The sequence below is a fragment of the Barbatula barbatula genome, assembly GCF_947034865.1.
Source record: "Barbatula barbatula genome assembly, chromosome: 21".
Taxonomy (NCBI): domain Eukaryota; kingdom Metazoa; phylum Chordata; class Actinopteri; order Cypriniformes; family Nemacheilidae; genus Barbatula; species Barbatula barbatula.
This window is the reverse complement of record NC_136784.1, coordinates 16504903-16520661: the sequence shown is the minus strand read 5'-3', so window position 1 is coordinate 16520661 and position 15759 is coordinate 16504903. Positions and strand designations below refer to the sequence as shown.

Here is a 15759-nt window from a genome sequence, read left to right as displayed (position 1 = left end):
AATGATAATGCTCGTTTGGGAGTGGTTTATAAAATCATTAGTTTTCACGAATGACCGAATAGATTGGAAATACATGTCAAAAACCCAGAGAATTAAGTCATATTTTATTCTGTTATGGGTGCATGATATATATATTTTTAAATCAGTAAAGAGATGAAACTGTTTAATCCTATTTGTTTAAAATCAAGTCAGCAAATAGTCTTATCATGATTTATCCATTTACATTAAGTCATTTAGCAGATGCTTTTAAGCGACTTACAGATGAGGTGAACAATGGAAGCAATAGAAACAACATAAGGATAACAAAAGCATAAGTGCAGCCTACATGCTTCAGCCTACCACAGTAAAGAAAGAGTAGAAAAGAAATAGATCGGTCAGGGGCTGACGGAAGAGATGTGTTTTCAGCCCATTCTTAAAGATGGCTATATCCAATGTATATAGACATAATGGCTTAATGTTACAAAGGTGTAAACCCAGATGTGTAATAATGTAGCACACAGCTGACCCCAAAAACAATGACATGTCTATGAATTAAATAAATTTTTTACATGCTGATGTGACACAACTGCTGTAGATATGTCATTACAATACATTAAAGACAGAGGGAAGCAATAACAGAGGAAAAAACTAGTGTCTGCAGAACACACTTGCAAAGATGCTTAGCCCTTAAATTAGAGCAGAGAAGAGAATCTCAATTATCTCCCTTTTAGGTCTATAAAGAGAACACGTTCTATTTTCTAACACGGTCACATTTTCACTTTGGAGCAGTGTTTTAGGATGAAGCAACCCAATTTCTGGGGTAAAGTCACACCAGCCTTGTGAGATCTAAGTTTTATTAGCATCGTATGTTGAAATATGAAATAATTTGAACTATTGTTTTAATGTGACTAACCATAATAATGATTATGCTCACACTTTCTCATATGTAAGATTTTTGACAACGTTTGACTTTTTTCACCCCACCCACTGCCACACCTATACTGTATGCATAGCACTGATACATCTGAGTCATTGATGACACAGAATGGAGATATATCTGGGTTTGTAATAATGACCTCAGTATCCTCAAAAGAAATACACGCTAACCAGGTCAATCTATTAACAATTCGTTATAATAAATAGCTATCTATGACTAAGAAATTGAAGACAGGATGTTACAAATTTTGTATATCATTGAAGTAGCATACCATTAGTTTTTTAATCATTGCCGTTTCTATCCAGTCTCCCCACCAGCAAGGTCATTGGCAGGGGGATAAGCAGAATCCCAGTCCAGTATTGAGGGGTAACCCACTAAACACATCTTTACACTGCTGGGTGTATGGGAGCTGGGGTATACTCTTAGAATTTTGTTCCTGTTGTCCCATGATTTCTAGTGATGGCCCTGCCCACCGGAGTGCCTTATAAGGGTGTGTCCTGAAGAGAGCAGCCCTAACTCGTCCAAACCTGCAGAACAACTTACTGTTCATCCACGTTATAATCATTGACTGCATTCTCCTGGGTGACATTAAGAACAAATAAGCATTGTCTCTTTTGCACTGTTATATAAACAAGCCTGTGGAAATTCTCATTACTATTAATTGAGAAGAAAATGATGGTGTGAGAATGATTTGTTTAAAGCTTAGAGAACCTAAGGGCATGAATGAATGTAAGAGTATATGAAGGGCATTCTTGTTTGATGGTTAAGATCTTAATTGATAAAACTTGCGACATATAGGCCCAGTTTCAGAGACAAGGCTATATGCACAGACAAAAACGAATTTTAGAGCTGCCTTAATTTAAAATAACTTGAGATACCTAAAATACACCAGTGCCATTGTGTGAATTTTTTTCTAATGCATTGTATATAAGTGACTTAAATATCTTTATCTAAGCCTTGTCTGTGAAATGGGCAAACACCGCATTGCTGTCAACAGACAGGTGATATTTCTAAGACAGGTCCCACAAGTTTTAAACAAAGTTAAACTTTATTAAAGAGATATATTACATTGGTGGTTCGAGCGGAAACATTAAACATTGAGGCGATATTGTCTGGGAATTCCAGAGAGAAATAAGAAATTCTGCGGCAACATTAAATTAATAATAAAGTCACCTTGGGCACATCCAGTGATTTCAGAGAAACACAAAATATTTCAGTTTGAAGCATAGAGAATCAAGTTTTGAACTAAAAGAGATTTCTCGTTGAAAATTATTAAATGAAAAAATTAAAACAACATTACAATGAATATTTTTTGCCCAGACCTACTAAGTATCAGTATTTGTCCCCAAAAATGTTCCATTTGCATTCATTTACTCTTACCTAACAAGTCAAAAGCAGGACAAATATATCAATATATCTACCAAACGTGTGTTATAGATGATCAGATGACAAAACTGACTAAAATCACTGGTAGTGTTCGACTTATTTATCTCAAACCATTTATTTACACCTGTTAGATGATAACAAGAAAAGCATGTGAGTGCAGGTTGAGGTAAAACACTGATCTGATCATAGCAAGGGCAGGTGCTCTGAAACAGGGTCGTGAAAGGGAAGCATCAGTCTTTGAACCGCGGGATTCGTTTCTGCAGTGAGGTTGCTTGTATAAAACTCTAAAAACTCTATAAGAATGCTGACCACGTCCCAGAGAATAAAATTGACATCAGAACTCTTATGATTAAGTTTTATACAGTGAACCTCAGGTCTCGGTCAACTCATGCCTCCACGCCCTCCAGTTCTGGGGGAAGGGGGGTCTTGGGATGCTTGCTCTCAAAGTGTTGCTTGAAGGTTTTGGGATCTGGCATTTGTGACTGCAGAAAAAAAGCAGAGAGAGATTTTAAAGTTTGATTTACCACATATGCTTCAAGGCATGACATTTCAAACATATTAAAGTTGGTCGATTGACCGGATGTATTTAAATGAAATAAACCTTATTTACACATTGCTATGTTTTATACCTCAAGGATGAACCTCATTGGTTCTCGTGTGTAACACTATGAATGTCTAACTCTTAACTTAATCATCCTTGAGATACAGTATTTGTAGCCTGGGTGCCCCCATTACATGTGTAGTTCTCATGTTCAAAGTCTAACGTAATGTATTTGAGCTAAATCTGTTACAAATATGAACAGTGTAACATATTACTGAATTGTTTGGCTTCAGAAGACATTTATTAACCCCTTGGAATTACTCCAATTGTGTCCGGCTGAAGAAGGTCATACAGACCTAAGATGGCATGACGGCGAGTAAATGATGGATTCATTTGTTTGGGTGAACTATTCCTTTAAACTGTAGGTGTTCTAACAAGCTTTATTTTGTTACCTAGTAAAGTATCTCTTACGGTCAAAAACAAGTTCCAACTTGAGAATAGAGTTTCTCAACACATTCGTTCACCACACACACCCATATGAAAAATAAGGTTCATATTGACACAACAATATCTCTATGCACAGCAAAAATAATGGGTTCTTTTCTCACGTGTGGCAAAGTTTAAAACTGACATGAAGTTCAAAAAGCATAATATGTTGGCGAATTGTAGTCACCCCTAAGGACGATGTGTTGAGGTAAAAATGAACAATTGCCACTGACCCTGCAGACGGCACACGTGAACACCAATGCTGCTTTAGCCGCCGTCTTCTGGTCATGGCCTTTGGATTTCTTGATCTCTGCCTGCTTCTTGGCATTTTTCTGCTGAGACTGAAGTTTCTGGTGTCCACGAGCCATGCTGTTGGAAGGTATTGACGTTGATAATACAGATAGACCGAAAAGGCCTGACTCACAGAGAGTGGCAAACCAAAATCTGTTTGATAAAACCCAGTTGCTTGGCAGTTGGCACCCAGGGAAAGCATATACGACTTCCATGTACATGTGTCATGTAATCTTTGATTTGGTTAAAACAATAACAGCCTCAGACAGCTAACATTTTTCCTTGATACATAACCATGGAAATATCTCCACATCTGAAGACACAGACATGTACGCATTGCATTGCCTCGATATGTCTATTCACTACAGAATATTTGCCTCCTTAACTTTTTCATCGGACGCTTTTTGAAACACCAGTAATTGATATTGCCTACACAAATAGGGGGGGGGGGGTTAATCGAGCGTAGTTGTTTACTAGCTAGCTGGCAACGCATATTAAGATCGTTAGTTTTCAGTTCTTCGTGTTCCAGTATAAGTTAGTTACGTGGTAAGTTCAAATCAATTTTATTCATTTAAAATATACCAGTTTAGATGTTGAAAATAACACATTAGTTAATAGGAATAAAAAATATCTTACACCGCTGGTCGGGTTGGTTTGTAAGGACACTGAGCTCAGTTAACAAAACCATAGGGTTGCTAGCTAGCATACATGCTAACAAACCATCAAAGCCAGATCTTTCGACAAAGAAGTATCCTAAATTATAACGCATTCGTACAATAATCTAAATATGATCGTATACGAGCAGATATTATGAGCTTACTTGACAGATGAGAGCCGTAGGCAGCTATTAGCTTCTTTAGTGTACTGCACGCTTATGACAGCTGTACTCTTCCCAGAGCGCCTCACGTGTATTTCCCACACCGACCACAAACATCACAAAGCGCTAGAAGCGACTTCTTCTTTTTGAGTTTAACTGGCGGTTTGCAAACCAGCCTGTTGGTGCATTACCGCCATCTTCTGAACTGGAATGCGGATCGAGTTATTGGCTATTACCTTCAATAGTATATATATATAAAAAAAAACTATTAACACTCTCTCCATCAATCCTGTTTCTCTCAAGAATTTAATATACTGCTCATTTACTTCCTTCAACTCCCAACTTAGAATATGTTTAATGGAAATTGTAATTCCAATTGTACAACTGCTTATTTTCCTCCTTCCTTTTTCATATACTTTACATTCTTTTAACACTTGTTCTAGATTCTGGCGACTTCACTTTTTTTATTTATGAGTGTCTTGTGAGTCCTGTGTGTCCTATTCACGAGATAACTAGTCCTTCCCTTAGTGTTTCCCCATGTAATTTCAAATTTATATATATCTCTTAAAATTATATAAATGTCTTCCTGTACTATCCCAATATTTCTGCCATACTTTATTTTACAATTCTTAGCCTCACCTCAATAAAACGTGAATTTATATTATTTGTGTCTACCTTGGGTGGATTCCTTGGCTAATTTATCTACTACTTCATTAGCCTTCGCCCCCAAATGGGGTTACCTTCAAACCTATATTATGTTATCTCTTTATAATTTGTAACATCTCATTTAATGCATCAAGCCTTTGTTTGGCCTGTTTAATACTTGATAATGCTGACGCAATTAAAACATTAATTTTCCACTTTAATCCTATTATCTACTGTACAAGAAAGATGATCTGTTGTCCTTTTTTATTTTAATGTCGTATTGAGAAATATATACTGCAGCTCCTGTATTCCCATTCTCGATATTTAATGGATTACCATCCGTAAACATCTTTAATTTTCTTTCCATACAATTTGTAACTACTTACCATTCAGGCCATTCTTTCACATTATATTTTAATTCATTGTGAAATTGTAAGTCAATTGATGGCATTATAAATAAACAGTGAGGCATTTCTGAAAATGATACTGTACAATGTTGTATTTGTTCTAAAGCAGTTTTCCTTGCTTTTATATTACCAATCCATCCAAAACTTCTTAATTTTGCGTTACTATGCACCCAATACTCCTGAACTATACTCTCTGCAGGGTGCACAACATCATGTCCCTGTAAATTCACCCAATAAGACATCATCATTTTCATTCTTCTTACAAACAAAGGCATCTCTCCCATTCCACTTGAATTACTGCTACTGGTGACGATTTAGTTGCACCACAACATATTGTTAAGGCTTGGTTTTGTACTATATCCAAATTTTTAAGGTCACTCTTAGCTAAACTAGATACCATCTTTAGTAAGGGTGCTCCAATTGATCGGTCGGAGCGTGATCTGGTTGCTCCCCAATCACGTCCCGAAAGACATAGCAGAATATTAATTACCTTCTTACATTTTGTTGTGACTTTATCTATGTGCTGTTTCCATGTCAACTTTTCATCAAATAGCATTCCCAGAAATCTAATCACCCTCACTTGTTGTAGTTCTTGATCAAATAGTTCCAATGACATTTTTTATGCTGTTTAGATAAACAGATTATTTGCGTTTTGCTGTCGATAATTTAAAACCCCCATTTATAAGACCATATTCTACTTTTTAATTGCTATCTGCATTTTCTTTTTCAGATATTCAATATTTTTTCCCATAATCCAGAGAGACCCTTCATCTGCAACAATGATTTTCCTATGCCATGTTCCACAAAAATATCATGAATCATTATATAAAATAACAACTACACACATTCTATTTTCTATGTGTCTGTCTACTTGAATACAGTTCTTCCAAACAAGAAATCTAACACTCAATTATAGATCCTACTTCCTATAGCTAATTTATTTAACTTGATACGATCCATAACATATCGTGTGCTTTCTCAATATAAAAAATAAAGCTATAACGATTCCTTTATTTGTTTGTACTGTTTGAATGGACATGACGCCTCTAGCGGCTATTTGTAGGTGAAAGCGGCTCTTTTCTGCTAGTGAGTTCAGTTCAACGTTGTTTCCTTTGACCAGATTATTCATATTTTTCACCGCTTCTAATTATCCTCACACCACTGTACGCAAAAGCCAGGTGACCGTAGTAAAACAAAACAATCGCATGTTAACAACCTCCTAAGATAGCGGCGCCACCCCAGCATACAACGCGACGTGACGTCGATTGACAAGCTCTATAAAAATTTTCCCCTTTTCCTAGAGAGCGACTTCCGTACATTACGTCATTTTGTTGGCCGACCCGAAAGACTTCTTAAATTTAAATGATGTTTTTTCCGAATATAATTGCCTTCCACCAAAAACAATTTGTCGTTTGAATCAACTGAAAATCGTTTCATTTTTTTCAATAAAAAAAAATGCTTCAAATAAGGAGGCCCCACTTTCTTTTTGATGACGTAAAAAGTGTTGCACGCGCAGGTTAACAGAATTGAAATATGATATTAGGCTTGTTTGAGATGAGCAAAATCTGCGCAGAACCGATCACCGGTGATCACCGAGAGCTGCATGCCGGTTAGAAAAGTGTCCGAGTTACGTCCGCCTTGCTCTGATGTCATGCTGACGTGTGCTAAAAAACTCTCGCGACGGCGAGGCGGCTGTGTCGGATTGAGCAGTCGAGCGCAGTTGCTCTCCTCCGACTGCGCTATTCAAATATGGCGGGAACTCCGTGCCAAAACCTAACGTCCGATCGACCGACCGATCGACCGTCCGTCTAACCGAACGTCTGACCGGACGTCTTGAACGTTTGTGCGGGTGACCCACGTGACGACCTGACGTGACGTCAACGTCTCAAAATAAGTGTTTTATTTACTTAAAATTGTAATTGTCAACTAGTTTTGAAGACAAGTTGTTGTTATTCAAGCAATTAACGTGGTTATCCAGTATTCTGCTGTACTTCCTTAAATAAAAGTTTAGAGAAATATGTTGTGTGTTATTCTAGGCACTTCTGATCTTTCTCGGTGTGTTTTTAAAACTGCTCCAAAACATGGAATATCCAAATCAGTTGTTCGTGTGGGGACATTTTTTGAGGAAACAAGCCTATAAATCATACAGAATGATCTTTTTAATAAATGTAAATGGATTTTCTGTGATTATTGGGTTTAGGGGAGAATATACAGTTTTGTTAGTTCCATTATTAAAGACTCACCCCAACACAAACTGTCCTCTGACAAGAGAAGTGCGAACTGAAGTACATTGGGACTGTTACATTGTAATGTTAAGTGGGTTAAACAAGAACTGAACCTAGCATATCATTTTAATCTCACTTAATTTAATACACTCATGCTAGTTTTAAAATAAGAATTTAACTACAGGCAATTACACATATAACAATAAATGCATTTTACTTCAACTGCAGTTTTCATGTGAGGATTCATCATAATTTATTCCTTTACAAAAATGTATAGTTTAAAAAAATCTATTCTTATCAGTGTAAAAAAAGAAACAGTATATTACAGGTTTTCTCAGTCCAAATTGCTTAATAACTTTAACTATAGTTTAACCATGGTAATTTGTATTTTACAAAATGTAATCAATCCACTAAAATGAAAATATTACCACACTTTTACTATAATAAAATACGGTTTAAACAAGATACAATTTTGACTTTATTAAGAAGAGCTATAGAAACATAGAATACATATTAATCAAATTGTTTAATTACACAGTGCCTCACAAATAAAAATCAGGAACAAAAGTGTTATTTTATGAAGCGCTGATTTTAATCTAAACCTGTAAACAGATAAATATGCTGTGTTATGAATTTACCGTCACCAAGACTTTGACTATGAAAAAGTTTGTTTTCATATCAACCACAAACAACCAATTGGCCAAACAACCTTGTAATATTTCTTTAAATAAAATCCTATAACACGTTCCTGCGTGTGTTTACATGTTGTTAACACGTACCAATAGCGCCCGGTCGACAGAGCCGGTATTCTATCGTCTTAATAACGTGTTTTCCATCTGTAAGAACACGTTTAGACACGTTTGTGTTTGCTTTGCCTTTATTTAACATCGTATGATTCAGTATCCTCCAGCTAATCCGCTTTTCATTCATTTAATGTCTGGTTTAGACGGTTATATGATGTAGAATGTTATTGAAGTAAAATAAAGTGTAATCCTTCTTCGGGGTTTATTTTGGTTGCGGCCCAATATTAATGGCGCTTACCGCCATCTAGTGACGGAGTGTAAAGTCCCATAGACCCTAGATTCCATAACTGCGTTACTTACGTTTGAAATATGTATTTATTTAATAGTTTGCAGCTTCAGGTGAAAGCTTTAAATGTCCATGTTTTTAGTTTTGTAGGTGTTACAGTAGTAGACTAATACAATTGTTCCCACATGAGAAATACTCCAGTACACTTTTAATATAGTAAACTGTAGTGATATTCCTTCATACTAAGTGTTAGATCTTTACTAAAGTAAATATTAAAATATAGTATTTACCATTAACAAGTAACTATATTCTAGTATACTACAATACTTTATAAAGACGTATATGGTGACCATACCCGAAATGTGACCTCTGCATTTAAACCATCCAGTGATAGTGAACACACGAACACACACACACACACACAGAAGAGTGGGCAGATATCACTGCAGGGCCCGGTGAGAAAGTGGGGGTAATGTGCCTTGCTTAAGGGCACCTCAGCCATTACCCGTCGGTGCTGGGAATAAGCAGGGGCAACCTTCTGATCACGAGTACGATCTCGGACCGCTGGGGCACGACTGCCCACTAATCCCCATACAGATTTTCATCTTGATGTTCAAATTAATAGGACTGTTTATTTTGTTCATTTGTATCCAAGACAATTCATTCATTGTAAATGCTCCTGAAATTAAAGGGTTAAATTCCGACACAAAGTGATATATATTGCACTGCACAGTCCTTTAATATTATTTTTAATTAACCAATATATGATTTTTAAGGTTATAATAAAACATTTTATTTTATTCTTCAGGCACCTTGCAATAACGACAAGACACATCCCTTGTAAGAAACACGAAGCTAGTAGGGAATGTTGCAAGAAGTTTGATAAATTGACGGCATTTACACCAGAATTACTATTCACAAATAGACATTGTGTAGTATTATGGGATATTGTACATATTGTATACATATATTGATCTATACCATATTTAATAATTGAAATGACTATTATGACTGCTGGACACACACACACACACATTTGGAAACAGTTACTAGGAGTTTGGCACGGAGTTCCCGCCATACTCAAAAGCATGATGGGAAACGACTGACTGACGACACAGCTTCATGCTCATTGGCTGAGAATGTCAACTGATACATTTTCTCTTCATTCTAAGAATTAGATTACGCATCTTTTTATTTATATTTACATGCAAACTAAACAAAAACAAAACACGCCTATTGAGGTTAAGAATTAGGACATGCGTTTATTTTATATTTCTCTTCAATAGAATTATTCCTTGTTGTAATTTTCACTTTATTCTATTGTATGTTTGTGTGAATTAATAAATGAATCCATTAAAAATATACATGCACACATACATATCTAAATGGACTGTTTAGTCATTATGCCTCATCTTTGTGTGGTTTCATCTGAGAAGTGTCTGGGTCTTAAAACAAGGGAAGAAATTCTGAAGAATGTTTGCTACAATACAGCTTTGACTTGCATGGTATGGAAAAATACTATGGACGTGAAATGGTGGCAGAAACCTGATGTTATTAAATATTAGAAACATTTGTTATGACCTCTGTCTCTCAAAAGCAACTTGCAATTTTCTTCATTTACCATTTGTTCATACAATCCATGAAAATGTCTTACATGTTGTTGTGTAAGCTGTTTATTTGGACATTATTTCACAGTACATTCTGTGATTATTATTGTAACCATCTTCATGTAAAAACAGTGTTATTTCGATTACATCCACTTCGTCTGCGATAAAAAACGCGAACGCGATCTCCTCCATTGTTCACGTTTACAAGCGACAAAACAGCGAGATTCACGAAGTGTCCGACTTCAAAGGTCTTTTTTGACCACTCCCCTTACTGCAGCCGCCTACTCTCACCTACATTTCAGGCGAGGCAAGGCGCATCTCAAACAAGCAATACAGAAACACGTAAATATCAGGTCCTGTAAGAACAACAAAATGAAGACGCTAACTGGTGTATTTTTAAATCTCGTCGCAGTCGCACATAATATACATAAATACACATTAATAAAAAATCCATGTAAATTTAACATGCAATCATACGTGTAGCGAAGAACTACTCTGAGAGGGGAGGGGCTAGTTTGGATGAATATAGCAGTGAACCGGGGTGTCGGTCAGAACACAACAGGGATCTTTCAATGAACTGAAACCTTTTATTCTTGACACAATAACAAATCAGAGAGCCTGCATTCACAAGATTCCCGAGGAATGCAGCTGTGTGCAGATGTGGTTTCCTCTTATTAGACGCACATGAGCACACTGTGTTAAAACCTGGTACGGATGATTCCGTTACAACCTGATTCACGAGTGTGTTTGCCGCGTATCACACGCGCTGTTCACACGCACCTCGCGCTCTTCCACTATCCCTCCGGACGAGCGGTACCCGCCTTCATAATAAAGCCCCTAAGCGTGGGTCTTTTGCACAATACGCAAACGCACTTATAAACCGCAAGCAGCTAAAGTGTTTCTAGTAAGGTGCACTTTCTTGGCAGGGTTGGTGCACAAAGGACATTCCGCCACCAAGTGTCCCCGTGTAGGCCTATTTATATCAGTGCAGAGTCCGGACTCGTGACGTTTTTCTGTAGTCTCGGACTTGGCATCTACACTCGGTGTCTCGGTCTCGGTCATTGGACTCGCCAAATGTCCTTGTTGGTCTCGACCGATGCCGATTATTTTTTATCCTAAAAAAAAAACTATTGATGATAAGCATATATGTTTGCTTTAGAAGGCATTTTTTCAAAGGCTATTTAAAATGTATTTGTATATTTATTATCACATTTATTAAAATGTATTAATTTATTAACATTTATTGTATAAATCTCTTGGTGGGATTTAGACAATATGAAAAATAAACTCTTTAAGGAAATCAGACAAGAATATATTATATATTACGAAAGAAATTTGCAACCCTTACCCTACACATTTAAATATTGGTTTGACACGTAATTAGTTATTTATTATATTATTTCATTTTGAGTATTGGTCCTCCATAGGTCTGCATATTAGGTAGTTTAGCTATTTCACTTTACCAATTTGTATTATTTGGTTGGGACCATTTAATAAAACCCGAATAAATATCCATTTGAACTCCCTGTTGTTTTCTCACTTATAAACCATGCTGAGACTTATTGTAATAACATATTGTTCACTTTCTATGTTCAAATAAGAAATGATTTAATATGCATGTCCCTAGCAGGCAGTTCAAGATAAATAAATTGTCACTAGGTGGCAGTAATAACTGCAGGTGTGTGTACAGGTTTCTGTGGTTCATTTCCACACAAGGATGGTAAAAGTCTAAATTTGTACCCAAAAATAAGCAAAACCTGCTTTTCAGGAGGTCCTCGTTTAGTGAATAATATATAGTGACTTAATATCTGTTAGTGCTAGGATCAGTGTTGTTAGGTTATAACAAGCTGTGTATAAAATAATAGAATTCAATGTAATTTCCCGATTTAGTATAGAAGTGTGTGTGTGTGTGTGTGCGCACATGAGTATGTGTAAGTTTAATTGGTTGTGTAAGTTAAAGTTCTTTATGGAACCATAAATGGTTCTTGTATGGCATCGCTGTAAAGAACCTTTTTATTTTTAAGAATGTAGTTGGGGCCATTTTATTCTTAATTTTCAAAAATCCCACTATATTTATGTATGAAATATCAATAGCATTTAGAAACTATACATTTTTAAAGGTGGAAATTCAAATTTTTTTACTGGAACCTTTTAAATTTACTCCCCGAACTTCCGAATTGCCTTTTATTCTTGATTAATCATTTGATAGCTCATACATTAAACTATATTACCACAACAAGAAAGTTATAATCTGATTAAATGTTAAGGAGCACAACAGAATATTGCTTTGCTGTTTTTATGGCTATATTTACTAGGCCATAAAATGACAAGACTTGTGAGAGGATACTTTTAATTTTTTGTCTATTTCGTTGTGTACCAGTAGGTGGCAGTAAAATATATACTTTAAGGACAACCTTACTGTATGGGTATTACATGAAGTTGTCATACAGTTGCCCTGCCTAAGTCTAATTCTGTGTAAGTGATCTGTACATATTCTTATCTTATGGCAGAATTGATTCACCAAAGTAATATCATTCTCTGGTATAGTTACATTTAAATGTTTGAATACATATTTCCTCTGTAACAAGTCAACCCACATAATAGGAAGTTGTTTCAGAATTTCATGAGGACCTTAAACAACTGTAAATAAGAACTAACATGTGTGTATTTCCAACAAAAGATTAATAGATTAATGTGGATAAATGTGTTTTTCTGGTGTTTAACCTATAGAAAGTAAAACGCTTCCACTCATCTGTAAACAGACAGGAGGAAATTTGTTAGCTCTCTGTACTAACGGCACGTCTGAACATGCAAGGCACCCCTTTTTCCACTGCCGCAAGGTTATATAAATGTTAATAAATATGTATTTTTCATGTGTATGGCTTTGTCGTGGGAAACTATATCATTGTGAGAAAAGTTTCCTGTCAATGGTGTTCTGTTTCATTCTATTCACGTCATCAAAAAGATTCCGATCACGAAACTATTTTCTTTGGCAATAACAGAAAACTACCATGGATGGGGCAATGATTTAGTCAAAGATTAGAAATCAATCTTAAGATATTTGAATGCATATATTTACATTGTTTCCATATGCAACATTTTGTTGTTGTTTAATATTGGGAGAAGTTTTGATCATGCTTGGGTGGAGATGTCTGGCCTTGGGCTTTCTGAAAGCAAATCTCCCAGGTGTCAGGCCTCAATAGCAACACGGTAATTTTACCTCTTCTGCCCTTTGTCCTATTAAAAAGGATTTTCCTTAGACATCGCTGAGTTTTTCCACTGCTGAGAGTATGGATTTTTATTAGGTCTTTCTAACGGTATAAACAGCCCAAAACAACTGGATAACATTACCATACAAAACGTTTACATGCTCTGAAGAGAATGTGAGTGGTGTCTCCTTGTACAAAAAAAATGCCTCCAGGTTTGTTTTGGGTAGTTACCAGGGCGTTGCTGTCTGGTTGCTAAGGTATTCTTAAGTCACTGGGGTCAGCTGTGGCCTAATGGTTAGAGTGTTGGGCTTGTGATCAGAAGGTTGCTGGTTCTAATCTCAGTGTCAGTAGGTCATGCCTGAAGGGCCCTTGAGCAAGGCACCTTACCCCTGATTGCTCTGCAGTAATGTGATACTGTAAAACACAACTTGTAAGTCGCTTAGGATAAAAGCGTCTGCCAAATGAATAAATGTAAATGTAAGTCCTTTTGTTACCTGCTACGCTATTGCTTTTGTAGTTGCTAGGTGGTTTACAGATGTAAATCAAAAGTGTGCATGCAAGTCTCTGTGATATTCTTGTCTATAGTTTTAGTTCAAGTCCTTCCTTTAATGTAGGCCTATAGGATTTTTAAACTTCTTTAATGGTTTGCTAGGCAAAACGTCGCAACCTCTACACAACAAGTGTTAAATGATGATCATCTTAAATGATCTGTAACAGGCTATTCATCCGACTTAAATACACTGTGTTGTACATACTCATGACTGTAACCAATAGTTAGTGATGCTTTTATTAGGTTTTAAGGGAAAAATATCTTCGTTAATTCCATCAATGCTTTTCATTATTAGAATGTGGGTGTGTCATTAATGCAAATGAGCAGTTTAAGTATTTCCCCGGCTCATAAGAACTTTGTTCGAGTGTCAAAACTGTGGTGAAACTGTAAGTGTTATAATGTACAATAATTGCATCTTTCAAGATGAAAGTAGTCTAGGACATCAAAAATATTCATATGTGGCGCAGGAACACAAGCTAGCCAAGACACAAGAGGAAGTTATTCTAATCTGTCCCATCAGTGACTTCCTCTGACATACGACTAAATATAAAAACAATACTCAACGGACTGGATCCATGTTCACCACAATCATGGAAGTGCCTACAACAAATGCACTAGTGTCAAAGCATATTCACCTTTGTTCGATACAACCAGGCAACAAACCAACAAAGTATTATCAACACATGCATCCTTCCAAGTGGTTCCTGTGAAGTAAAACTAAAGCGTGCCATGCCATGGAAATACATAGCGACTACACAGATACAGAATCATCAGTGTTTACTGCAACTGAGACAGGTTTATGGTGCTGATGCAAAAAGAATCATTCCCTTCACCCAACCTGTTCAGCAGCTTCCCCAATTTCTCACAGGACTGGTTTGGGAGTGAGGATATTCTGCCGCGTGTAAGGAAAAGAACGCTGTCCCTTTAAGGGCGACTGGAATGCGAGTGACCCCTCCACCACCCACTAACAGCAGTCCAAGTCCTCAACACACCTGTGATGTCAGTGGAGTCACGATTGCTGTCCCGGGCCTCCACCTATTACATTCCAACTCCTACCCTAAACTCCTGCTGCATGCTGCAAACAGGTACGCTGTGGCAGTTGGGCAGGTACAAACAGGCATATTATTCCCATCTCAGAAATCCTTGGCATGCAGTATAGTATACCTCTCCCCCTTTCTCCATCTTCCATAGCCGGCCCTTCATGTAGGAATGCGATGGGCAGTGAAGAAATTGTGACACCCTGGGTATTCTGTGTTCATACTTGCCTGCCATTCGTCAGGTTTCAACAGCTGTCAAAGTCTTAATGTAACACAACAATGGCTCAAGGTCTACACCTTAGTGTAATAGTGGGCCTCAATTTTGACTATGTGTTTCAGAAGTCCTGACTACTTAGGTGTAATTTATAGTAGATTACTGGCTTTTGCTTATGTGTACAAATGGAATGTAATCTACTTTATTGTTTCCTTCTGGCTCGCTGTTCATCCTGTCCTTTTACTCTGTGCTGTCCAGGGCATGGTGAGGCAAGCTTGTTCGCAATGTTGTGGTTTGTCTGCATTAACCATAATCCTTCAGGCAAAGCTTGCAGAATACCGTTTTGAGACCCGGCCTGTATTTATTTAGCAAGCTCATTTGCACACTGAAGTGAAAAGA

The 15759-nt window shown here is 36.8% G+C and overlaps 1 protein-coding gene across 1 annotated transcript; it reads right to left on the bottom strand.

Moving 5' to 3' along the window:
* Positions 1-87: 87 nt before the first annotated feature.
* Positions 88-4719, bottom strand: znf706 (zinc finger protein 706). Its single transcript, XM_079485599.1, has 3 exons — positions 4441-4719; positions 3563-3698; positions 88-2784 (listed from the first exon to the last, which is right to left on the bottom strand). Exons 2-3 carry the CDS (start codon positions 3695-3697, stop codon positions 2689-2691), a joined length of 231 nt encoding a protein of 76 aa, XP_079341725.1. The 5' UTR covers position 3698; positions 4441-4719; the 3' UTR covers positions 88-2688.
* Between the last annotated feature and the right edge of the window lie 11040 nt (positions 4720-15759).